Raw genomic sequence first — 25698 nt, 5'->3', positions numbered from 1 at the left:
TTCTCTCCTTACATATGAAAGGCCTTGTTAATGCCACCTTCCTGGAGTGGACCTTCACACACCTTGTCTCAAAATTGTAGGAGCAACAGGGGGTAGGACAGTCGGGATGGATGGAGACAAGAGATCTCCGACGCCAGGTCGTGGAACTTGTGGTTTATCGCCAAGGGCCTGCATGCTGCGGCCCTGCTTGGAGCTGCCAGACGCAGTCCAGAGCAGGCCGGAGAAAAGAGAGGGGCAGAGAGGATGAGAGGGTAAGAGCGTAAAAGGGTAAGAGAGCAAAAGTATAAGAGAGTAAAAGGGGTAAGAGAGCTAAGTTCTCGTTACAATACAATAAATCCTCTTTTGTGTTGAATAGAATCACTATATTACCATATTGGGTTACATTTTAAACCTTAAAAACTACTCTTTAGACCCCTTCTGCCAAGCTAGTAGGGTCTGCTCTGACTTTTGGACTTGTGTGCAAGCAGAAGGTTTTGCTTCATCAAAAAGAGATTACCTTCAATCAGCCACACCATTGTTTTCCCATTGTTCAGTAACTAAGGTATCGTAAAGCTTTCTTTCATTTCAATCTCACTTATAGTTTCTATATTCTCAAAATCTTTTGCCAAACAATCATATTTATAAGGCTTTCCTGTTTCATCATCCTCAACAAAAATGCCAAGAGGAAAACATTGTGGCCAGCACCATACCAGCACTTTATTTGTGGGGACCACACTGCCCTTAGGAATTGAAGCAAGAATGTAAGGCCAAAATTAGGCTCTTTCCAAGCGAATCTCCTCTTCATTCCAGAAAATCTTGTGAAGCCCAGCTCTGAAGAAGGCTTCGATCACACAGTACAATTCCCTAGCATATAATTGTGAAGATGATATCATTACAGAAGATTAAAGCTGGTGTGAGCATGTGAGAAAGAAACCACTCCTACATTGTAATCATGAGGTTCTTAACACTGCCAAAATGTCAGACTGATTTTGTTTTCTTTACAAAGAGGGTGATCCTAGCTATGGCTTCTCTTTCTATATATATATGTGTGTGTGATGAATACATGAATACTACAAGCAGACCCCATGAGGACAAGTGCACTTTTAATCACAGTTTGGCGTATTTGTCTTTATGAGTCCCACCTGCAAAAGCAACCTTGGATGTGACTAAACGAGTGAGGAAAAAGGCAATGAATCTTTGTGCATACAGGTGTACAAAAGCAAAACCTTTTTCAATGTTAAATGGACAGCAAGACACAAGGTGAGCAAGATCACGTTAGCATTTCTCATTTCTGCTTTCAAACCAGAGTGAAATAATCTGTTCTTAAAGCACAACTAGTGACATACAGAGAATCAGGTCATGAAGGCCTTGTGGTTTGTACCAAAAGTGTTCTTATTATTGGAAAAAAACTGTAATAAAACATACAGATAGCTCCCCCAGGAAGGTGAAAGAAAAGAGTAACTTGATCCAACATCCCAAGTTTTCTGAGGCTGATCACACAAAAGGGTATCCCTCCTCACATGCTGATGTCCGTCCCTTGTTGTGCTATTTTCCTATCCTGACGAAACATTCAGGGACGCACTCCAAAGAGTGAAGTGATTGACTGAAGGCAACATCTGACTGATGCCTGTCAACCAGCTGTCCTGGATAGCACAAGCATTTGCATTTGCACCCCTGACTCTGAGAAGTGGATCCACAATAAATGCTGCACAGAGCTTCACAAGCCCTGGATGAACAGCCTTCCTTCCCCTCCACTACTGCTCAGCTTTGCTCTGGGGCTCAGCAGAGCTTCATACAAGGGTGCAACAGGGCCACAAGGAGAACACAGAGAGACTGCAGAGGCAGAAGATCCCACTTGCTTCACCACAGGCCTGCATTAGTCACCAGTGGGTGCCCAGGACCTCGCTCCCACGGGGACACACTGCCACCCTGTGGAAACCACTCTTCCTCTCCCAGGCAGCTGGGCAAGGATGCAGGGAGAATGCTTGCAGCCTCACCCATGCTCAGCGGCTACACAGCTAATGCAGCAGCAAACCACACACACTTTGGTGCTGTGCTGAAGAAGGGTGCTGTGAATTTAATTTATTGAGACCAATGCAAAAATTAATTTCCACTAATTCTTAGTAATCGCAATTTTAGTGGCAGCATGGCTGCTGTGAACACAGTAGCACAATTACTCATACTCACTCCACTCCCTTCCACTAATATATTAAAAAACAAGGGTCAGTTTATCAAATCTTCAGACAAGCCAGATGAAAAAAGAAAGCTGGGTGCCACCTCTGTCCCCAAGACAGCACACAGAAAAGGGCAGAAAGCCTTAAAGCAACATGAGACACCAACACCAAACTTCTTCCATTTGTCTACATCCAAAAAATCCTGAGCCCTGGTATTTGCTTTGGGTGAAGAGTCAGACATCCCCAGCACTAGCAGGTGAGCTAAACATGAAGGTACAGCCCCAACTGCATAATTCTGTCAGGAGGAAAACAAACAGCAGGTGAGAACCATTGGAAGTCTCTTGTCAGTACACTCAGGTTATTTACACACAATCTGGAAATTTATTTATTCAGTAAGGGCTGTAATTAGCCTGCAAATTAATCTCAACACATCCCTCTATGGCAAATGGAGAAATTAGATTCCTTTGGGGGAAAAAGTAATTTACTTGTGGCTGCTGACAGATATACAGACTCAAAAATTAAAGACATTAAATCTAAAATTTAATATTCCCCGTTGCTTAGTAAGAACTGAAGCAGGAGGGTCCAACAAAAATCTCCCTGAAGAAAATTAAGAAAATGAAGAAATTACCAATACTAGAAGACAAACTCTGCTGCTTTCAACTATGCAGGTAAATCTGTATTTCACAATGATTCTGACACAAAACTCACACAAGAGATGGCAACTCATTTGGTTGGTTTCAATAGGCACTGGATCAGCTCTCAGATGTGACAGCCTCTTATTTTTATTTCCATTACAAAAAAATAAATAAATCATGAACTCCAGTGTATGCACACCTGTCTTCATTTAAACAAAGTGCTGTTTCGTGCTAGCAAAACAAAAAAGAAGCAAAACATTCTCATTATTACTGACAATAAAACAAGGTTTGTCCTGCTCAGCCTCTTCCCTCATTCTTCAGATTTAACTCCTAGCACAAACCTAATGAACAAAAGCTGAAGCAACACAGCCTGTGCCAGACAGCACATTATAATCTGAAATTACATCTCCAGCTCTAATATGAATATCCCAAAGCACCTTTGATGAAAAAAACCACATGCCTTCCAGATTGTACACAGAGATCAGGCTTAGCCTTTAATGTATTCACATTCAGAGCCAACTGGCTGCTTCTGTCCGCTGCAATGAGGAGAAAGCACTCTGGGTTGGCATGACCACAGGAGTTTACAAAGCACACAGCTCTGGGGCAAGACCTGCTGCAGCTCAGTTTCACCTCTGTGCTGCAGAGAGTCACCTTCGCTATCAAGTAAAGGCAAGAGGGAAAACAAGAGAATAAACATTTTATATATTATATATGTTCTGGGAGGAGAAATGGCCCCATCACTTGTCATGTTTGACAATTAAGATTCAGAAAATGCAAGATGGGTGTTTTGTTTTGAACCATCTTTCAACAGAAATGAAACCGACGTTCTGCAGTTAATTCCTTACCTTCAAGAGCCCTCTCGGAAAGTCTTTGCCATCATTCATCCCCTGGAGGTTAGCAACAAACTCTTGGCAGGTCATCTTTTTCCCAATGTTCTGAAAGGAGTGTCAGAGAAACACAACATCATATTCCTGTTGCTTTCCGTAACAACAGGAACAAGCAACATCCGATTAAATTCATCTTCCTGCTTTCCTTTAAGCCCAAGCCAGGCAGCACTAAGAACACATTCAGGAGATTACTCCTAGATGAGCATCCTTGTATGCATATAGCTAGAAAAAGGAACCCTTTTGCACCCAAAGGCCTACATACACCCCCAAAAAAAACCCCAGCTTAATACTGGGGGTAATGAAGAGGACAATGATGAATATCTTTCATATTTGCATGGTGCCTTATATCCCCATGTCTCCAGAAGCTCTACCAGTCTCTGATGGAAAAGCTCTACTTAAATCTGCTGTGGGGCACCAGGAAACAGGTGACTGAGGCCCTTTTGAGATCCTTCCCTTACAATTTCAAATGCCCCCTTCCAGTGGCAACTGCTGTGAGTTGGAGTGTGATGCCCAGGCATGGCCACTACCTTTTCTGATTGACAGGCTGAAGCTGCTTTGACATTTCCATAGGCTCGCTCTCTTTTCTCTCCTCCTGTCCAAGTCTCTGACTGAAAGTTGACCAAATAAGCCACAAACAGAAAGGAACAGTTTGGCTGTCCCTACATGTCTGTGTAGGAGCCAAACTACATCCAGAAGTTTGAGGCTTATTGAATCCCTGCCTTCATCACCCCTCAGAGAAAGTGTCTGTACACAGTCCCCTAGGTGTTAGAAGGGTCCTGCTTAGTATGCGGGGAGCCTGGTGAGCAGGCAACAATTACAACACCGCATTGATGAAAAAGGACACCAAAGATATCTGAGAAAAGGAAAGGAGCCTGAGATGAGCTGTGAAACACGGTATAGACAGAGGGGAAAATAGAGCTCTGTGACAGGTATCTTTGATGATAGCACCACTGTCAGTCAAGAGATGGAAGTGAAGACTTTTCCACTGTCAGGGCATGTTTTGTCTGTAGAAATACAGCAGAAGAGTTCTGTGTGAACTCTGTCTTCGGCTAGGACCAGGAGGCCAAATTAACACAGGACTGGTGCCCTTAGTTGGTAATACAGGCCATTCGATGTTATGAATTACACGACAGCTTAAAGTGCATATCCTCTATTTCCCTTCCATAATGTTTGATCAGGAAAACCACCAAATCTTGGCCATCAGCCTCACCTTGCCAATAAGGAACATCCCATAGCCTGCAGCCAGCACAAACCTACAGAAAGAAGGCAAGCAGTAACCCTGGAACAATTCATGGCTTCCCACAAAAGGATGGCTCCTGACAACACAGATGGGCTGTAACCCTGGCTCTATGGTAGCAAAGCTTATAGAACACATCTTTATAACTTCAGTCTTCAGGTGCAGGCTGGAGCTGGTCTAGTGCTTTTGTTTCTCCCTGCAACTTCAGCCTACTTCTATTTGTTTCCTCCAAGCAGCAGCTGGCAGCTTCCCCATGCTGACCAAAGCCAACAATGCAGACAATTTGCTGTTTTGCTGCAGGATCAAAGCTGACATCTTCATACAGTGCCACAGAGGTTCCAGAGGATGTGCCTAGTGGTCTAGAGATACCTCAAAACTCTCTAGTACTAATGTGGGTGATGATCTTTGTGCAGAGAAGCCAAGCATGCATTTCCAAAACACATCTAGCAAAAATGTTTAGTTACAAATAGAAGTGTGGCAAGACAGGGAACATAAAGGGGATTAAGTAAAAGTTTGTCTACAAGAGTTAAAGGCAAGTGTGAACTGAAGGCAGAGCAGCTGCATTACAGCCCTACAAGCAGTGGAGCTGATTGTGAAATAGAAATGTCTGTGCTTATGATCAGTATGTCAGTAACAAATAGAGCACAGTGTATAGACAAGCCCTGTGACTCATTTGCTTCCTGCTCCAGCAGAATCCTGGTAAGGATGGGGCAAAGCGTTATCTTTGTTAGGAAACAGGCAATTAGGCATATCTGCAAGGGCTGCATTCCAAATCAAAAACACCAAACTTACCACCTATGTGGAAAAATGCAAAGCAGTAAGAGGAAGTCCAAATCAGAGGAAATCAGAGGGATTTGAGGGAACACGATGGCACACCCATGGACATAATACAAGTAGGAGTCTGGGAAATACTACAGCTGCATGTACATAACAACACAGTGTCAACTGCCAGTGGGGTAAGTCTCCAAAGTCACACACTGCAACAACCAGAGTCAGCAGCAGCAATGATGGGTCAGAGCTAAATTGTTTTTTCCAGTACCTACTGAAGACAGTACTAAAGCACTAAAGCATCGCAGGGAGCACTAAAGCATCACAGGGAGCAATGGGAATTGCTGTCAGGCTAATGCATGACCATTATTTGGTCTCCCTCCCTGGACTGTGAGGCCAGGCAGTCTGTAAAGCAGGAGCTCCAGGCTGCTCACCACTCTGGGGAGTGGGATACCTCTGCAGAAAGACTCAGGTGTCCTCAAGAGAAGCTATGTGTGCTAAGAGACAAACTGCAGCACATTTCTGTACGCCTCGCATCCAGTCATTCAGTAGGGAAGGCTAAGCCATCTGAGAAAAAAATTCTTCACAACTCCCTACCCCCTCCTGCTTCCACAACCTGCAGACAAAGGCATTCCATTAATAGGAGGTGGGTCTCAGAACTCCTTGTGAATACTCAAGTCTTGGTTTTACTACCTGCACCACCACAGGGGCCCAGTAGCCCGTTTAGACAGACCCAGGATCCCTCTATGTCCTGCTGCCCAATCCAACACTCTTGGTGTGTAAGAGTTCCCAACAGAAACCCTCCTGGGAGAGCCCTTGCAAGTGCAGTGGAGGGACAGAGAGAAGCCCCAGAGCTACCCGGCTAAAGCCACTGCTTTTGTATACTACAGTGCCATGCTCCCTGTGTTTTTACACACTCCATCCTAACTCCAGGGCAGAGGAGGCCTCTCATCAGCATGGGAATACCTTGCATGGTGTATTGCACCATGGGTGCTGAAATACCCATCCTAAGGCTGCTGGCACCCTGTAGCAGTGTGACTAAGAGAACTCAAACCAGAATACTATTTCACCCAGGCAGGCAATGGGGTGAGGTGTGCAGTACAGGAACACAGGGCTCCCACTCAGCATGCTCACATCCCCCCTCCATTCTCTTGGTTTCGAGTATACCCATCCTTTGTCTGTGCAAAACTCTGCTTCCACCAGATCTGCCCCCTGCAACTGAATGCCTGCAAACATCACCCTCCCTTTGAGACTTTCCCAAAAGGTCTTCTTCACTCCCATCTCTATTCTGCCTTCCCACATGTTTTTACATACTGCAAAGGGGAAGCCAATCCCAAGCACAGCTTCCTGGTCAGAACCTGCTGCAGGAAGGATGGTAAACACATCGGAAAGATGGCCCTAAGGTCAGGGAGTATGCTCAGACATTATCACAACACCAGGCACAATGCCAGCTTACACATGATTGATCAAGGCATGCTGGAAAGGCCTGCCCAGGACAACAGCCTGGGAGTGCAGCCTTCTCACTGTTTGCTGTCTGCAAGGGCTTCAGAAGAAGGCCACCAGCACCGGGACCATCACCAGCTACCTAGTCCCAGCATGGTGTGGATAGGAGCAGTCTACACAAAGCTGTGCATACTCACATGGCCATGGAGGTCTGTGTTCAGCAGCATCATGGCACACGTGAGACAGTGAACTCCATCTGCAGAAAGAGAAATAACCAGAGTCACATGCAAAACCACATCTGGACCTTCAAGAATCTGAAACTGAGACTCATAGATTAACTAAGTCTGTTCCCTTCATAAGAATCTGTTTTATCAAGAAATACACATAATTAAATAAATGAACAATGAGGTCATCATACAGCTGGCAAACCAGAACAGTCTTTCTTTCATCTTTTAGTAACTCTCAAAACTGTCTTGCAGCACCCATGGATGAGGCAAGCAAGACAGGAAATCATGCTATCACTCTTAGCTTGCTAATACCAACACTACAGTCTGAATCAACACCTCCTTCTTCATTTACTTCAGTGCAGAAAGGGAAAAGTAAAATACATTTTTTCTTGTGTAAGGAGTGGGTGCAGCAGGGTATCCTGGTTTTCTTCCCCTCTGGCTTAGTCCTCATTCACAGCTCAATTAGACCTAATTTTGGAGAAGTACAGTCAGTTACTTGTGCTGCCTTGGCTGCATGTTGGGTAGAGAGCACTCCAGGGGCTTCTAAGCTGGTCCTGTGGCCAAGGCCCTCAGCAATAAGTCAGATTCACAGAACCACAGAATAGAGTCGGAGAACTGAGAGACTGAAGAAAATGATTACTGGCTCAAAATAACAGAAATGTCTGTGTAGGGAGAGCAGCTCTGCAGAAAATAGGATGGTGCACTGCTCCACACCCCACTCTCTGGAGCCTCTAGTTCAGAACTGCCACTAATCACTGGCACACTGAAAGCAATGCCTCACACTCTGCCCTGGAGCCCCAGGGTGGCCAGATGACTGGAAGTAGCCCCAGGGGTTGCTTGCCACAGGAAGCCAGAGCAGACCCCAGGACATGTGGTTGTGTTCCTATTGTCTTTGGATAGCTGAAACCACACTAGGATCCAGGGCAGTAGCTGTATCTTGGTTTTTTGCTCTTTATTTTTGTATATTTTTCCTCTTCTCTACTCCTAATTTCCATTTTCTGACACATGGGTAATTAAGATTGGATGAGTAAAGTTTACTAAGTCAGTGGTCTGTGAAATGCTTTATTTTGATTGAATGTTTGTTTTAAATTCCTGATTTTCTAAGGTTTGCTAGGAAAGTTTGGTTGTGAACATTCTGGGAACTTTTGTCAAGTTCTTCTTTGTGCCCAACTCAGGAAAAAGTAGTAATACCTTAGACCCTTTTTGAATAACCTTTCCAAGCAAGTTTAGAAGGCATCCTATAAGGATCATGGAGTTCAACTCCTGGCTCTGCACAGGACATCCCTATGAATCACACCATGTGCTTGAGAGAATTGTCCAAACACTTCTTGAGCTTTGCCAGGCTGGCGCTGTGATCACTTCCCTGGAGAGCCTGTTACAGCGCCCAACTACCCATTGGGAGAAGAACCTCTTTCTGATGTCTACCTAAACCTCTGCGGACACAACTCTTAAGGCTCTGCTCAGAGCCTCAGCTCCTAATTCCCTCAGCTCCTGTCACTGTCACCACAGAGAAAAGATCAGTGCCCGCCCCTCACCCTCCCCTCATGAAGGAGCTGTAGACTGCAAGGAGGTCTCCCCTCAGTCTCCTCTTTTCCAGACTCTGCAAATTCTGTGATCTCACTGCTCCTCATTTGGCTTCCCCTCTAGACCTTTCTCCATCTTCATATCCTTTTTCAGAATACTCTCTGATAGGTTTGTATCTTTCTTATATTGTGGTGCCCAAACAGCGCACAGTACTAAGATCCTGGGTTAAGTGTGCAGGATTTAAATGCTTACTCGGGGTCCAAAGTCACAATACCCCTCTTGCAGTCTTGACTAGAGTAAGGCAGCCATATCATCAGGCAAGTCATTGTTTCACTCTGGACATGACGCACTTGTTCTGACTGCCTACAGTGTCTTGAAATAAGAAAGGCAATAGGCACATTACAGAGATAGCACAGGAGCAGATCCTGTCTTACTCCCAACTTTCTCCCTCCCCTGCATGACAGCCAGTAAAGCTGAAGAGGTGCGATGCGCCCAAACATTATCTCACTGAAACAGGGGTAGGTCACAAAGCAAGGGGTAAGGAGGCACAGTGGTACCTCCAACTGTAGCAGCTCTTTCTCACACATTAAACTTAAAGTACAGTTAAACCGATGATTGCCTTCTTTTTCAGTGTGTGATCAGCATGTGCTGCAATCACAGGGCCACAAGGCTCTGCCAGCATGTCTGGCTGAACATAGCAGTTACGCCAACAGACAGTTTGTCCTCTTCTGCAATCCCAGTTTTCTCAGGATTGATCTATGTGCTTGTTTGTTTCCATCATTTATTTCCAAACTGACTGAAAACATTGGCAAGGAGAAGCACTCTGACTGATGTTAGCTAGTCGAGATGAAACCATGCCAGGGTCTGGATACAGCACTCAATATTCATCACCACAACTGGCAAGAACTGGCATGCCTGATGCCAGTGCATGCAGATACAAGTGCTGAATGGAGCACGGAAAGTGAACAACCTCTCTTTCACGTGTCAGAGGACCTATTCTTGTCCACATGAGTGTAGCTGGAGTACAAGCACCCACACACCAAAGCCAGCAAGAAAAGAAACCACAAGTGAGGACAAATCTGGAGGTGCCACAACTGAGGATTTGTATTGAGGACCTATTTATATTGAATACCTTTCATGCTGAGGGTTTCAGAGACAGTCTCTAAAGTGTGGCACAGTGACCACACAGCTTCATTTTCCAGGCATACACCATATGTGTGGAAAGACCTCAATATCAGGAACAAAGTTACCTTGAGAAGAAATGGCATTTGGGTTGCACTGGTAGTATCTGCTGGAGAAGTGGATTAAAACTCTCTCTCGTTCCTGAGTTTCTCCAATAAGTGAAAAGGCTTTAAAGAAACTCCTAAAAGAGCAGAAGGAAAAAAAGTAAAATTAAGGTAATAAATCTCTTTTTGCTTCACACAGTGCACAGAGCAAAGCACACATCACAGTAAGAAGTACATAAGTACACATTCAGTTCCAAGAAGCCTTTCTAGGAAATTGGGCTATCATTCTGCATGCAATTAACTCCAATATTTTAGTAAATGAAAGAAGATTTAAATTACTATCGGTCTCAGCCACTGAATATGCAAAATAATAAGTAATTCCACTATTTGAAATAGCTGTTCTTACTTTTAATTTTTTTCCTATGGGCAAGGAATTGAAACATGTATTCTTTATGGATGATAAGATATCCAGGATGTTCCCTATTCTCTTCTAATTGCCCACCTTTTAAATCCCTGCACCTTTTAACTTTACTTCATTAGTACTGCTTTCCAAATCAGAAAAGCTACTCCAGGTGGTGAAGTAGTGCACAGCACTCACAGCTAACACCGAATGTTTGGTCACTTATCAGAATGGCCAGGACCATAACAGATGGAGAGGAGTGTGACTACTTGGACCTGCAGAAAATATCTGAGCAAAAGGGCAGAAGACTTGCAACATCTTCCACTGAGCTTCAACAACAGGAGGAGTAACTTGGCCCTCCTGAGGTTCTTGCTTATGAGAGCCCAGGGCACAGAGCTGGTGCACATCTGGGCACTCACTGGATACAGCCAGCAAGCCTGTGCAGAGAGAGGTGGGGACGACACACATCTTTCACTTCTATTCTCCTGCTTGACCACACCTCCTCTTAACCACATTGCTGTTCTTCCTGCATAGAAAAATGTATCTCACAGCCAAAGATGACCTTCTACATTCATTTATCAAGATGCTTCTAGAAAATACTGAAAACACAAAACTTTTGTATCTGAAGTAAGAAGACAAACAGAATGACGGTCTTACAGACAATTTTTAAACATCCCATTAGACGGAAACTAACACCAGATCTGAGAGGAATGGAATATATTGCTGGGACATTCACATTATCTAGTCTGGATGCACAAACTTTAATTTTTTTCTCTGTGATGTAAGGTCAGAGACAAGCTGTACTTGCAACAATCTCACACCCACACAGAGTGTGATCTGCATGGTAATAACTTAATTTAACATGTAATATATTGCCAATAATCCAGTTCACAAGTAGATATAAGTGAATCTTGACAGGGTTTCTCTGTCCTTCCTACTTTGTCCTCCTGTCCTGGTTCTGGCCAGGACAGAGTTAATTTTTAATATAAGGGCTGATGTTACTTCTGATCCTCTTGAAGGGACCTCCAGCTCATATTTACAAGAAGTGAACAACATGTACTATTACTAGAACTAAAGAGGCCCCAGCCAGGCAGAAGAAAGGGCCAATCAGATGTACTGGACTGTGTGGATCCAGTGCTCTGGCACATCAGACACCCAAGAGTGTAAGGCTTTAGCTCACATCAGCACATGATGTTCTCGGATGCCACCAAGATATGTGGGGACAGAATCCATCTCTCTCTGGGGTGCCAAGGGGATCCCAACAGCTGCCTGCACTGGAAGGTGGAGAGAGCATGACTGGAAATGAATGGCAAAAACATCCCACTGGGACTGGCCCAGAGGCCCAGTGCATCTTTAGCATAGGTTACCCTAAAAGAGGGTATTTCAAGGACCCAAAAAGGCATTGTTAGGATCTATGGGATGGATAGCTGCTCTGGAGACAGAGGAAATGAGACAGCTGAATACCTTGCCTGGTCTCTCAGAGGACCTCTCTGTTTAGGGACTGCTGAGGGCTGAAGAACAGCAGATACAATTGATGGCTATGGCACCACCTGGGACTCTGTGACCCCCATCCATGAGATGATCTGTGAACTGGAGAGCCAGCCAGGGAGTGGTCAGCAAGCCTTCTTAACCCTTTAACAGTCCTATATGGTCAGTGTGTAAGCCCAGGGACCAATAGATTATCATGGCCTGAATGAAGTCACACCAGCACTGAGTGCCACTGTGCCCAACATGCTGGGACTTCAGTATGAGCTGGAGTCCAAAGCAGTGAGGTGGTGCCACCAACAACACTGCTATCATGCTCTTCTCCATTCCTTTAGCAGCAGGAATTTTTAGCAGCTCAGTTTTTTACCTGGAGGGGTGTGCCATACACCCGAAACTGACTTCCCCAAGGGTGGAAACAGAACCCCATTAATTATCCTGGACTAATCCAGACTGCACTGGAAAAGGATGTGAGGAAAAAATATACTGACAGCAAAAAAAATATACTGACAACATGATCATGCAGGGCAACACAGCAAGAATTTTCGAGAAAAGGGAGAAGACAACGCAAATTCTCCTGAAGGCTGGTTTTGCCACACAGCAAAGTAAGATCAAGGGACCTGCCCAGAAAACTCAGTTTTTAGGAGTAAAATGGCAATATGGACGCCATCAGATTCCAATGGACATGGTCATTGGAACAGCAGCTATGTCCCCACAACCATCAAGAATGAAACACAGGTTTCTGTGTTTCCTGTCAGGCACTGTGGGTTTTTGAAGGATGCATATTTCAGATTACAGACAGATTTTAAAACCTCTTTGTCAAGTGATACCAAAGAAGAATGATTTCAAGCAGGGTCCTGAACAATAATAAGATTTTGAACAAATTAAACAGGAGATTGCTCATGCAGTAGCCAGTCAGGACACTACAAGATGTAAAAAATATGCTCCACAGTACAGCTGGGAAGAGTGGTCCTTCCGGGAATCGCTGGCAAAAGGGTACATGTGGAGATTCGACAACGACCCCTGGTGTTCTGGAGTTAGGAATTCAAACATTCCAACATACAAAGGATCTGAGACCAGCTACAGCCCCACTGAAGCAGAGACACTGGTGACTTATGAAGGGGTCAGAGCTGCCTCAGAAGTGACTGACACCAAAGCACAGCCCCTCCTGGTGCCCCAGCTGCCAGCGCTGGGCTAGATATTCAAAGAGAAAGTCCCTGCAACACATCATGCCACTGTGGAGTAACTGGATTACTCTGACCACACAGCAAGCTTGAACAGGAAATTCCAATCACCCAGGGATCTTGGAAGTCATCAGTAATTGGCCTGAAGCTGAAAATTTCAGACTACCATCATCATCATCAGAGGAGAAGATGATACATGCTGTGGAGGCCCCACCATACAATCAGCCACCTACAAATGAAAAGGAATATGATCTCTTTATTGACAGTTCTTTTTGTATCACAGGGACAAATCAAAAACAGAAAGCAGCCGTAGACAGCCCTATATGACGAGTCACAGAAACTACTGAAGGATAAGGTGGATCAAATCAGGTTGCAGAGCTGAAAGCCATCAAATTGGCTTTAGGTACCACTGAAGAGAGAAAGAGCCAGCAATCTACCTCTACACTGACTCGTGGATGGTGGCAAATGCTGTGCTGGAGTGGCAGGACTGACAGAAAAAGGCCAATTGGCAGTGCAGAGGGAAACCCACCTGGGCTGATGAATCCTGGCAAGAAATCGCTGCCCTGTTAGAGAAGCTGGCTGTAGAAGAACACCATGAGATGCACATGTGCCCAGGAGTCAGGCTGCTGAAGAGCATCGCAGCAATGCAGAGATGGATCAGGCCACCAAGATTAAAGCGGCTTGGGTTAATCTGCACTGGCAATGTAAGAGCCAATTCTTCTGGCTCAGTGGGCTCAAGATGCCTCAGGTTATCAGAGAAGAAACACAACATCCAAGTGGGCTTGTGACCAAGGGGCAGCCCTGGCCATGGACCATGCCTCTCAGTTACCATAACTGTGAAACATGCGCTGTGACGGAGCAGGCCGGGCGGGTAAGGCCTCTCTGGTACGGTGGGTACAGGTGGCTGAAACACAGATATGGGGCAGCCTGGCAGACTGGTTCCATCACACTGCTGCAAACCCACTAAGGCAAGTGACACAAGTGCTTACAGTGGTGGAAACAACCACTGGGTGTCTGGAAATGAACCGTGTGCCTCACACCAAGGCCCAAAACACCATCCTGGGCCTTGAGATGCAACTTCTGCAGCAACATGGCACGCCAGAAAGAGCTGAGTTGAACTAATCAGACTCATTGCAAAAGGAGCCCCACAGACACAAGGGCCAGAGAGCACAGGATTGAGTGGGTATAATATATTGCCCATTATGCACCAACCTCTGAGAAAACTGAACACCACAATGGACTGTTAAAAATTACATTGAAAGCAATGGGTGGCACCTTCTAACATGGGGATCTGCATTTAGCAAAGGCCACCTTGTTAGTCAATACAAGAGGCTCTACCAATCAAGCTGGTCCTGCCCAATCAAAACTACTATGCACTGTAGCAGGGGATAAAGACCCTGCGGTATGAAGGAGAAATGCGTTAGGGAACATGGTCGGGATTGGTCCCACCCTTCTGCAAAAGCAAATCCATGCATGGGATTGGTTTTGCTCAAGCACCTGATGGCACTTGATGGGTAATGTAGACGGACAGGGAAGCATGAAGTGTACCCCAAGGGGATTCACTTTTGGAGTGAGAACGGTCTGTAATGTTCCACTGTACAATATTGTTTGCTGAATGGCACTGCCTCTGTATGCTGTAACTACTGTGGAGAATGAATATGGGCTGTTCCAGATATACCAGTCATGAGCTCCTGATGCAGACTGCAACCAGGTGAAAGCAGGCAGCCCTTCTGCCTTGGAAGACATCTAGAACAGACAGAACTCACAGTCGTGGACTAAATGAACTCAAAAGACATCTTGAAAGGACAGCCACTGACTATGGAAATGATACTCACGCTTGCATTTACACACACACACATACACACACACGCGTAGCTGGGAGGTGTAGGACCTGGACATGATATAGATGGTATAGCATAAGGGATGGAAAACATACTGATTCTGGCCAGGACAGTCAATTTTTGCAGTAGCCAGAAGGAGCATGCCTAGGAGCCTGATGTTTTTCTGTACAACCTCAGGTACAGGTTGTAGTGGTGAGGCGTCCCTTCTGGTCAGGTAAGGGGTTGGAGCAGTCAGGGTATTGCTGGTTTCCACATGGTGGGGGCCTGCATGTGAATCATTCAGCTCTCTTGTACACTCTGTTATTAATATTGTTGCTGTTACCCTTCATCTTCTTGTTTAATTTACTGTTTCCAGTAAATTGTTGTTATCTCAATCCTTGATCTTTGTCTTTTGTGCCTCCAGCTCTCCTCCCCATAGAGAGGAGATGCCCCATAGAGGAGGGAGGGGAGCAAGTGGTGCATGTTTTGGAGTGTTTCAGCGGGAACATTAAATTGGGGAATACTGTTCCTAAATTCACAACAGCTCCTAAGGCAAATTTTGAGAATTAGCCGTCTTTCTGTCTCCTACCCCACTCTGGGCTCTTTCCAGCAACACTCCCTGCCCATGGCAGGTACCAATGACCTACATCTTCTCCTCCTCTGCAGCACATTTACCCCCTTGGAAGATAACTTGGAGAGGAAACTGATGAAAGAATATTTGCCAATAAACAAGGCAGTTTCCTCACTCTCAGAGCACAATGCAATACCAAGGGCCACAGGGATGAGTTTCTGCCCTACAGAGAACACAGAATACACTGAGCTAGAAGGCACCCAACAAGGATCATTAAGTCCAACTCCTGGCTCTGCACAGAACACCCCTAAGAATCACACCATGTGCTTCAGAGTGTTGTCCAACCACTTCCTAAACTCTGTCAGGCTTGGTGCTGTGACCACTTCCTTGGGGAGCCCGTTCCAGAGCCCAATTACCTGCTGTGCAAAGAACCTCTCTCTAATGTCCAGCCTAAGCATCCCCTGACACAACTTTAAGCCATTCCCTTGCATCCTGTCACAGGTCACCACAGAGAGGAGATCAGTGCAAGCCCCACCTCTTCAACTTGTGAGGAAGTTGTAGACTGCAATAAAGTCTCCCTTCGGTCTCCTCCAGGCTGAACAAACCAAGGAACCTCAGCCACTTCTTTGGCATTCCCTCCAGGCCCTTCACCATCTTTGTAGCCCTTTTCTGGATACCTTCTGGTAGCTTCGTATCTTTCTTATATTGAAAGGACCAGAACTGGCCCCAGCACTCCAGGTGAGGCTGCCTCAGTGCAGATCAGAGCAGGAAAATACCCTCTCTTGCTGGGCTGCTGATGCTGTGCCTGATGCACCCCAGGCAGAGCTGGCCCTCCTGGCTGCCAGGGCACTGCTCACTCATATTCAACTTGCCCTCCATAAGGACTCCCTAGTCCTTTTCCACTGTGCTGCTCTCCAGCACCTCATTTCCCAGTCTATCCCAGGTGCAGAATCCAGCACTTGCCCTTGTTAAATTTCACACAGTTCGTAGTTCCCCAGACCCATTGTTCATCAAAGTCTCCCTGCAGGATCTCACTTCCTCTGAGGGAGTCAGTGGCTCCTCCCAGTTTAGTATCATCAATCTTACCTATTATATGCTCAAGTCCTGTGCCCAAGTAATTTATGAAGATGTTGAAAAGCACAGGGCTAAGGATGAAGCCCTGTGGAACCCCACCAGTGACAGGTCACAGCAGTCTGATGTCACCCCATTCACTGCACCCCTTTGTGCCTGACCATGTGCCAGCTGCTCACCCACTACATGATGTGTTTATCCAGCTGCGGGCTGGACATTTTCTGCAGGAGGGTCCTCAGAGAGACAGTATCAAAAGCTTTACAGAAATCCAAAAAGATCACATCAACTGGCTTCCCTTGATCATCTAAAGGGGTCACCTTGTCTCAGAAGGAAATTTGGTTGGATAAGCAGGACTTTTTCCTCATGAAGCTGTGGTGGTTGTCACCAATCACTGCATTGTCTTTCAAGTATTTTTCAATACCTCCTAGAATAATTTTCTGCATTATTTTACCAGGCACTGAACTGAGACTGACAGGCCTATAGTTTCCAGGGTCAACCTTCTTGCCCTTAGACAAGTTAGACGGTTAGACAGTTTCCACTCAACTGGGATCTCTTCAGATGCCCAAACCATTCCAAAATCATTAAGAGAGATGTCACAATGACATCAACCAGTTCTTTGAGTATTTCTGGATAAATCCCATGTGGCCCCATAGACCCATGAGGATCCAGATGGAGCAACAAATCCCACACAAGTTCAGGATCAGGTGGGAGTTTATCATTCTCACAGCCATGGTCCCTCAATACACTGAGCCATTCTGCATTGCCTTTCTCTACTGACTTATTTTAAAAAAATCTTTTTGTTGTCCCACACAAGTACTGGCAATGTTAAACTCCATCTGAACTTTGTTAGCTGGAATTTTCTCTCTACAGTGGTGAGCAGCAAATTTGTATTCTTCCCACGTCACCTGACCCTTCTCCCGTTGGATGAACACCTTCATTTTGTTAGGTCCAGAAGATTCCTCGTCATTCAAGTTAGCCTTCTGCCTTGTCTCAATTTGCCTGCCCCTGTGCCCTTAGGAGGTAGTGACCAGTACTGATCCCAGCACCTTCAGAAGCATTTTCCCACTGAACCTTACTAACTAGTTTCCTGAGCAGCCTTAAGTCTGCTCTCCCCATGTCCAGGGCTGGACTCCAGAATGCAGACTGAGAGGAGCCAGAGCAGCACCACATTCCCTCCTGTCATCCTGCAGAGGCTGCAAGAGATGTACTCAGGAGGTGCATGGGCAACATGAATCCAGGGAGTGGACAGTGAAGGAGCAACCTTTCCCAGGTCTCAGACCTGTCACTGATGCTGCAAAACGCCCTCCCATAGCTGGGAGGTAGCACAGATCACAGCAGCTGCCCCCAAAATGCTCAATAAACCACAGCTTATCAATGAGCCAGCAACAACAGCACTGTTTCCCCTCTCACTCTGCCAAGCATGAGGTAGCACGCCTCAGTTTCCTAAGGCTTTGGAACGATTCTTTGTCCCCAGCTGCTGCAGCATGCTTACAGCATGTAGGTGGCAATTACTGTAGCTGCTCTTGAAACCTCAACAACCCCTTGCCTTGTTTAAGTCCTACATGAGCCCGGGCACATTTCAGAGAAAGCCCTAACTACTAATATTAACAGGAGATCTACAGGGAGCAGAGGCTTCCTAAATATGTGCCACAAAGCAATTATGTGTTGGATTTCACAATTTAAAAGAAGGGTACATTTAGCATCACGCTTCAGGGGTGCTGAAACCTGGAACAGAGAAACAGACCTCCCACTGCCCAGCAGCTCCCACCCCACGCTGAGTGGGTGCTCCAGCTTGGCTCCACTCCCCCTGCCTCAGGACCAGGTGGTTCATGTTTGTGCAGGCATGTTCCATTTCCACCTCCTTCAGCAGGCAGGACTTGGTGGGTGCCTTTGATCTGCTATGGTCTCATGGCATCAAATCCCTCAGAAATCCATTTGCTAAGGGGGTCAGCACATCTTCCAGATTTTCATTAGAAAAAAAATCCCCCTTAAGTAACCTCAGTCAAATGAGTTAAACTCATTTAAATCCCCTTAAACACGAGAACACCAGCAACTGGGCTAACAGGCTACATAAACTTGGTGGTTTGACTTCTGAAAAAAAAATCACTGAAAATAAAAATTGTTGAGGTCTGATTCAAGCGTAAAAAGCAAAGAAAATGGAAGGGCTGAGTCTTCAAACACCCATGCCAACAGTTACCAAACTCACTACAGCTTTTTCCATGTAGAAGCTTTTACTGTTCTGCACATTCTTGGATTCCTCAGGGAGACACAGAGAGGGGAGCTGCCAAACCACACCAAACCCTGCTCTTAGTGCACTGCAACAAAGTGGGGTAAGCTTCAAAGGCATCAGCCAAAGAGTCTGTGCAGATCAGCTGCGAGCAACACTGTAATTTCTCACAAGCATCTGGCAGACTACAAGTCCCCTGTTTTGCCAGTGACTGGAAACTTTTCTCCAGCATCTCAGGGACCATCCCTAGACAGGTTCACCCAAGTATTTCCCCCTTCATATGACCACCACTCCAGTACCACTAGAGTAGGGTAGCACATAAAGCCAAACAGAAGAGAGAGCTCGCCCCCAAAATACATCACAGTCCTCTCTTCATCTTCTTACATACAAAAAGGACAACCATGTAAATCAGGACAACACTGCAAACAGCACTGTTACTAAAATAAGAATATGAAGTCCATAAATGGAATTGTACCTGAGTGAACAGTCCAGCGTCATGCCTGTGAAGTCAAAAAATTTAAGATATTCTTCGGCCACAAGCTTGCTGAATTCATTGCTAAAGAAAAGCGAAGAAATACGTAAAGGTTATCATACAAGAGTGAACCCCTCCAGAACCACATCAATAAGAATGTGGCCAAGCATGTATTCATATCAGCACATACTTTTTACCCAAATGTTTTGCCACATCAGAGCGTTTGAATCTGTCCAGATGGTAGAGGCGCTTAGCCAGGCGCCTGGCTGCTTCCAAATTGCTGCGGCTGCCATTGCTGAGGTCATGGACAAGGGCTCCAGTGGCATCTTTCTCCTGAAGTTCACTGCTCCCCATCGCTGCACTGGAGTCTAACACCACATTCTGTAGGTCAAGACTGCTGTGAGATTAAAAGAATATGGAAAGAAGAAAAATAAGATAACATTAGAGTTTCCTTGTAGAACAGCAGGCAATTAATTGCACAGAGGCAAGATGACACAATGTAACAAAATCCACTTAATTGAAGAAGCAGTGTCGAACAGGGACATTTACTTAGCAGTCAGCAAAAGTCAAGGGTTTTTAACAAACAGCCTAACAGCCCAAACAACATGGACTTTCCTTCTGACTGTGCTAAGTATCCTCAACTTGGGCTCACTTCAGAGAGAGCTCTTTGCTATTATCAGCCTACAACTGCAACTGCACCAATGCTTCTTGCATTCGTATTTTTTAACACAACTGCCTGCTTGGCTTGAAGAGGCCTCTTTAAAAGCAGGAAATTAACCATTTTCCGGGAGAAATGTAGTGATTGAGCTAGGATGATCAGTTACTCCAAGCTGAGTCAGAACAAGTCCCTTCCTCATTCTTCCCCAGTTGTCCTGGAAACAACCCAATTCCTTAAATCTAAAATAATATCACCAGAACTCTCAGCGGCTTCTGTGTCACCCATGAGCAGCGGACATCCCATGGGAAGGCACTGCTAGAAAAAGCAGGACGCAGAGCAAGGAAACCAGTTTGGATTATGAGACACAAACCACCCATGCCAGCCTGGTGAACTCCTTGCTTCCCTCCTGCTCCCTCATGGTGGCAATTATTTCCCTCACCAGCTGCTCAAAGTCAAAATGTTTAGCATGGCAATCCCAGGGCACTTCAGATAAATCATGCACTTACAGATTCCTCCCACCTCTAGTACAATAGGAGAGCTCTGGCTGAGCTGTGTGCCTGCTTTGCTTCTCCCACGAAAGAGGCAAGAGCCCGCCGCATCAAAAAGCACGCCCCCACATACACACCCCTGCACAAAGGCAGACTTTGAACTTCAGAAGAGCTTTTCTCTGATACTGGTATGAAAATTTTTGCAAAATCTCAGCTCTGTGTATGTGTGTGTGTGTCTGTGTGTGTGCGCATTTGACAGCATTTCTATTTTTATTCCTAGATTTTTATAGTTTATAGAAATTCTTTTCACTAAAATGCCATTTACACAGAGATAATGAATGATCAGCAAAGGTCATGCACAGGACAGATACAACTGGAATGAGTTAAAGATGACTTTGTACACACAGCACTTTAAACAACATACCACAGCTTCACATACCACTGTAATTTTCAGACTTGACAAGCCATGATTAAAACAACTGATCTCCATGTTCCAGTAACAATTGTCTAGCACCTTACTCAAATGTCTGCTAGCCACTCATTAATCCCTCAAAGACGAGATTTCATTTAAGGTGAGTTTAAAAGAAAAAAATTAGGTATTCTGCATGCCACAAATCGTCACCTACTTCCTCATCTCACTTCTCATGCATGGTTTAAGAGAAGGACATGTACAGAACAGAGATTTGCCCATTTTACCTCTGTTTCCATCCTTTTAGTACTTCTACAACATCAGAAATATCACATATTCACCCTGTGGGTACAACTTCTTTATCAAGTATCTGGGGAAAACAGAAATCTAACCAGTTCCTGCAAGAACTGGGGATTTGCAATTATTTCAGTGTAAATAAAATGGTGCTATAACAAAAGGGAGTCAGTCTCAATGCTTAGTAGAAAATAAATACTGTGAATACAATTCCAACAACACTGGCCATCAGTTATCCTAGGAAAGAAAAAAGCCCCTCCTGATATCATTTTTGTGGAAAATGCCTCCTCGGCCCTATCCAAAGACACTAGCAAATGTCTGAAATTCTCTGAATTTGTCCTATACCAAACTTGTGAACAAAGCAAATGACAGAGTACCCTGACACAAGCCCAGAGCAACACTTAGTCCATTCAAATCAGGCATGACTCATTCCAACCTCCCATCTCTAACAATTGTCAAGAGCAAGGCATACCTAGGTGAGGTAACAAATCTGCAGAGTCTTTAATGTAAAAACGCTGCTTCAAAAGCCATGCCAATTCACAGAGCCTCACCTCACTATATATCAGAGTCCTCTTTCACCACTGCTCTTTATTAAAGGTAGTATTTATAGCACTGAAAGATGGCCAAAGCTGACAAGAAACATCTGTACCCTGCTAGCAACTAGTGCACTACAAGATTCAACATTACCACAAACCACCAAAAGTTTAGAAAGAAAGGAAGCACCAGCATCTGCCACTTAGTGAAATTAACAGTACAGCAGCTCCCAACTTCTGCTTTGCCTCTCAGAATCATGGCTGGGATGTGAAGGAGGAACACCCAGCAAGAGGGAGGGTGTGCTCTTTCCCCTGTTTGCCAAAACTAGTCAACTGGCTGCATAAGAAAAACTATTTTCCAACTTCTCCATTCTAAAGCTCCACACTGACTGAGGGTGCCCATACACGCATTGAAGAATAAGGGATACTTCCTTCTGCAATTCTAGTAGTCAATTCTGACAGTTGATTAACTTAGTACAAGGTAAATACTTTTTGTAGTGCAAGAAGTAAGTACTAAGCAAGTACTTTTTGTACTCACAAAGTACAAGTACAAAAAGGCTGTCAAATACAGGTTGTCTGTAACATAAGCCTTTTGTCAGGGGAAATGACAGATTCTTAGCAGTAAAGTGAGACTTCAGTTCTCAAGTGGCTTTAGGTAGTTTCAAGACTCAGCGCTCATGTCACTGAGGACTTAGGAAATGCAGATGATCTGTGCATGACTACTGTGCAAGATGCCTTCAGAGCAGGACATTTTAGCAGGGTACAAGTGGTATATACTCAGAAAAAGGCTAACGTCTCTTCTTACTTTCAGCGCTTTCCATGTCCATCATTTTCCCTTCGTACCTCAGTTTACTAATCTGCTGAACTCAATAATGCTTGCCTCCCTCTGTAAAGTGCTTATAACGAATTCTAATCAAGAGCTAAGAGCAACGAAGGCTGAAAATAGGTCTCTCTTCTGCAGTCTACAGTTTCTATACATAACAATCCACAGCAGCATTACCATCAAAACAGTGCCAAGAAACAGCTCTGTGATGCGAAGTAAGACTGGACGTGGATTTCTCATGCAGCTTTATTCTTTATCACATAAAAATAAGAAACTTCTACTGAAAAACACAAGCTGAAAAATGCAATAGATTGTATTCCCCCTAATCCTAGATTCAAAGCTAAAAGGGATTGTAATGATGTTGCTGGTAATTGCCTGTCCAGCAATAGCTGCTGATTTTTATCTAGAGACACTTACATTAATCTCTTCTATCAGAAAACACAGAAAACAGAAGCTACAAAAGAACTCCAGGCCTCTCCAGTATCACAGCACATGAGCTTTGGCCAGCAACCAGGTTTATAGACCATGGTATTTCTGTCCCCAGCAATGCACTCCTAATGCATCCTTACTCCTTCTGTCAAGGCATCCCCACACCCACATGGAATGCACAGAGGCTGTGACCACCATATCCAGCAGAAATTACAGGAATTCGATAAGCAGCTGTAGTAAGTGCAATACTTTCTAACAGCTCTCCAACCTCACAGTTAAAAGATGTAAGCTGTAGACTCTAAGCTCTGCCAGGCCTTCCAGCTTTCCTGTAATACACTGTAATTGCTAGGCATTTTATACTGTTTTCTTCACTTATTCCATTATACACCAGTTCTACAGTGATTTAGCTCCCAATGCCAAACTATCTCAATCCTGCCATACTCAGAACTCAGCACACTTGATCTGTTGGTGAATATTCTAGATTCACTTACTGCCCGCCTCTCCCATTCCAGGTCCCACCAAAACTGAAACTTTACACAGTAATGTTTGAGTGAAGAATGGCTGCAACGTGCAGAAAAAACACAGCAAGACCAGTAACGCAATGATAATGATACAGGCACCTCATATCTCAGTGGTCCACCCTCCCAGACAACTAAGGAGGAAACCTCAGTCTGAGTGTGAGTTTATGATGCCTTAAACCTTCGTATGCTCTTCATTTTGTAGCAAATCCATGTAGAAACAAATCTTTGCTTCATCCCAAAGAAAAAACACCTATTAGCATTTTTCTTTAAGGAGTAAAGGCACTGAGCAATTGGCCCAGCTGCTAACAAAGAAGTGATGTTCAGAGTTGACATTGAGTGGCAGGGTGTGACAATTCACCTTAAGTGCTGTCCTCATTACAGCCACTCCAGTGATCCCAGCTTGCCACTGCCTTTCACTTTTACCAGACTGATGCACACCATATGCTCTGTGGCACATGGACTCCCCTGGATGCATACGTTTCTTCTTCAAGGAACACTAATTCATCTGGAATACATGTCTGGAGGGAGTGCACTGGTTGCATCAATTGCAGGGGAGCTTGCATTAAGACAGGGCTGGAGCTTTCACAGACTTTTTGGAAACAGAGCAGGAGGGAACAGGAGGAAAACCAACTCTTTCTCTCAAATAAACGTACATACCTTTAACATCAGCTTTACTCCAAGGCAAGCTGCGTCAGGGATTTGCCAGCAAAACACATCAGAGCAAAACGCAGCAATGATTAAAAGTAAGGAAGGGTGGAGAGACATTCTGGCATACTAAAGCTAGGGCCACAACCAATGTTATTTTCAGGGGGTACAGTGTCCACTGGGGAGCCACACTGAAGCTGATAATCACCCACTGCAGGACAGTGTTTGCCCTCTTGTTTTAAATAGTTTCACTCCAAGCCTTCTCCTCCCGGTTCTGAAACAGGACAGCATTCCATCCATAAGCATCAACTGTGTCCATGAAAAGCATGCTCTAATACTAGTTCAACAGCCTCTCAGAAGGGACAAATCAGAAACAGTCAGATGCCTTCCCCCACTCCTCTGCTCCACCCTCTGTGTCCTGCCCTGAGGAAACAAATCCCTGGTCTGCAACCCTTCAGAGAGATTTGGCTGTTCAGTGAATGATATCCTTTCACATTTCAGAGCAGACCAGATATAAACAGTGGCACAGTCTGCACTTGTTTAAAAGGACCTGAAAAGCTGTGCTTGAACAGCCCAGCTCTGAAAGGAGCAGCCCCACTGAAGAAAGTGAAGAAATCCCGGTAGCAGTGGGATGTGATGACTCAGTTCCTGCTACAAATGACCCGACCACACAAACGGGTTGGGAACTGCAGTGCTGCAGTTTTGCTGCAGCTCCAAACCAGCTTCTTCAGGGCCAAGAGAGAGTGAGCACAAAAGCACTTCAAGCAATGATTTATCTTGCCAGTTACCTTCAGCTCCAGGGCTCGTCCAAGATAGGTCATAGGAAGGAGAGAAAAATAATAAAAAAACAAAAATAATGGCCTTTCCTAGCAGATGACTCAGTGTGCTATTTTACTCCAAATGGTTTAACCAGCTTTGAAGTCCTATGTATGGATTCTCTTCAAAGACATACTTTGATGTAGATCCCCCTTTGAGGACTGACACAGCTGCACTTTGCTGCAACTCAATTCAGTGGATGTCTCACAAGCACAGCATCAGCCAGGACATACAAAGCAAGGACGATGTCCATAAACCAGAGTAACCACCAAGCATCTACTAAAAAGTACCTCAACCTTGTCACATCACAGGGAGAGGAGCAAAGTTAAAAGTAACAATCCCTGTAATCCCCTATTGGTTATCGATAAAATACATATGCAAAGTCAATTTCACAGGCTGAAATGCATGCTGCTGCTCAAAAATAACCTCTTCTTTCCTGTAATAATTTGTCTGTTTCTTTCATTAAAATAATTCCTACTGATTGTAAAAAAGGGAGTTAGCGGCTAAAGCATTCAGAAAACACCATTTCTGTAGGCTTGTGTACAGCAAATGCAATTGTCATTACGAGATCACAGCATTAGAACAAGAAGTCCACCACATGCAGGGACAGGATTGCAGCCCTTCCAAGAGACAGCACGTACTTTATTACACAGACATGCTGGCCCACTGCCACCTGAAGTACAAATGTCTTGCTAAAAATACTTCAGGTTTGATTCCATTTTCACCTTAGGCTTCATACATCGCTATGGCAAGGG

The 25698-nt window shown here is 44.9% G+C and overlaps 1 protein-coding gene across 5 annotated transcripts in view; it reads right to left on the bottom strand.

Annotated features, from left to right (window-relative positions):
* The window catches only part of PSD3 (pleckstrin and Sec7 domain containing 3), a 139180-nt gene that overhangs the window by 55288 nt on the left and 58194 nt on the right, over positions 1-25698 (bottom strand). For 4 of the 5 annotated variants that reach the window (XM_074533398.1, XM_026792921.2, XM_005486232.4 and 1 more), the window contains 5 exons: positions 19518-19724; positions 19331-19411; positions 10125-10237; positions 7321-7379; positions 3634-3723 (listed from right to left, as the gene is read on the bottom strand). In XM_074533398.1, coding sequence (XP_074389499.1) covers positions 3634-3723; positions 7321-7379; positions 10125-10237; positions 19331-19411; positions 19518-19724 — 550 coding nt within the window. The remainder of the gene's footprint in view (positions 1-3633; positions 3724-7320; positions 7380-10124; positions 10238-19330; positions 19412-19517; positions 19725-25698) is intronic. The other variant, XM_074533396.1, reaches the window with a different exon arrangement.

The sequence above is a fragment of the Zonotrichia albicollis genome, chromosome Z (genome assembly GCF_047830755.1).
Source record: "Zonotrichia albicollis isolate bZonAlb1 chromosome Z, bZonAlb1.hap1, whole genome shotgun sequence".
NCBI lineage: Eukaryota > Metazoa > Chordata > Aves > Passeriformes > Passerellidae > Zonotrichia > Zonotrichia albicollis.
Note: the sequence above shows the minus strand (reverse complement) of the source record. Positions and strands in the feature narration are given on the sequence as shown.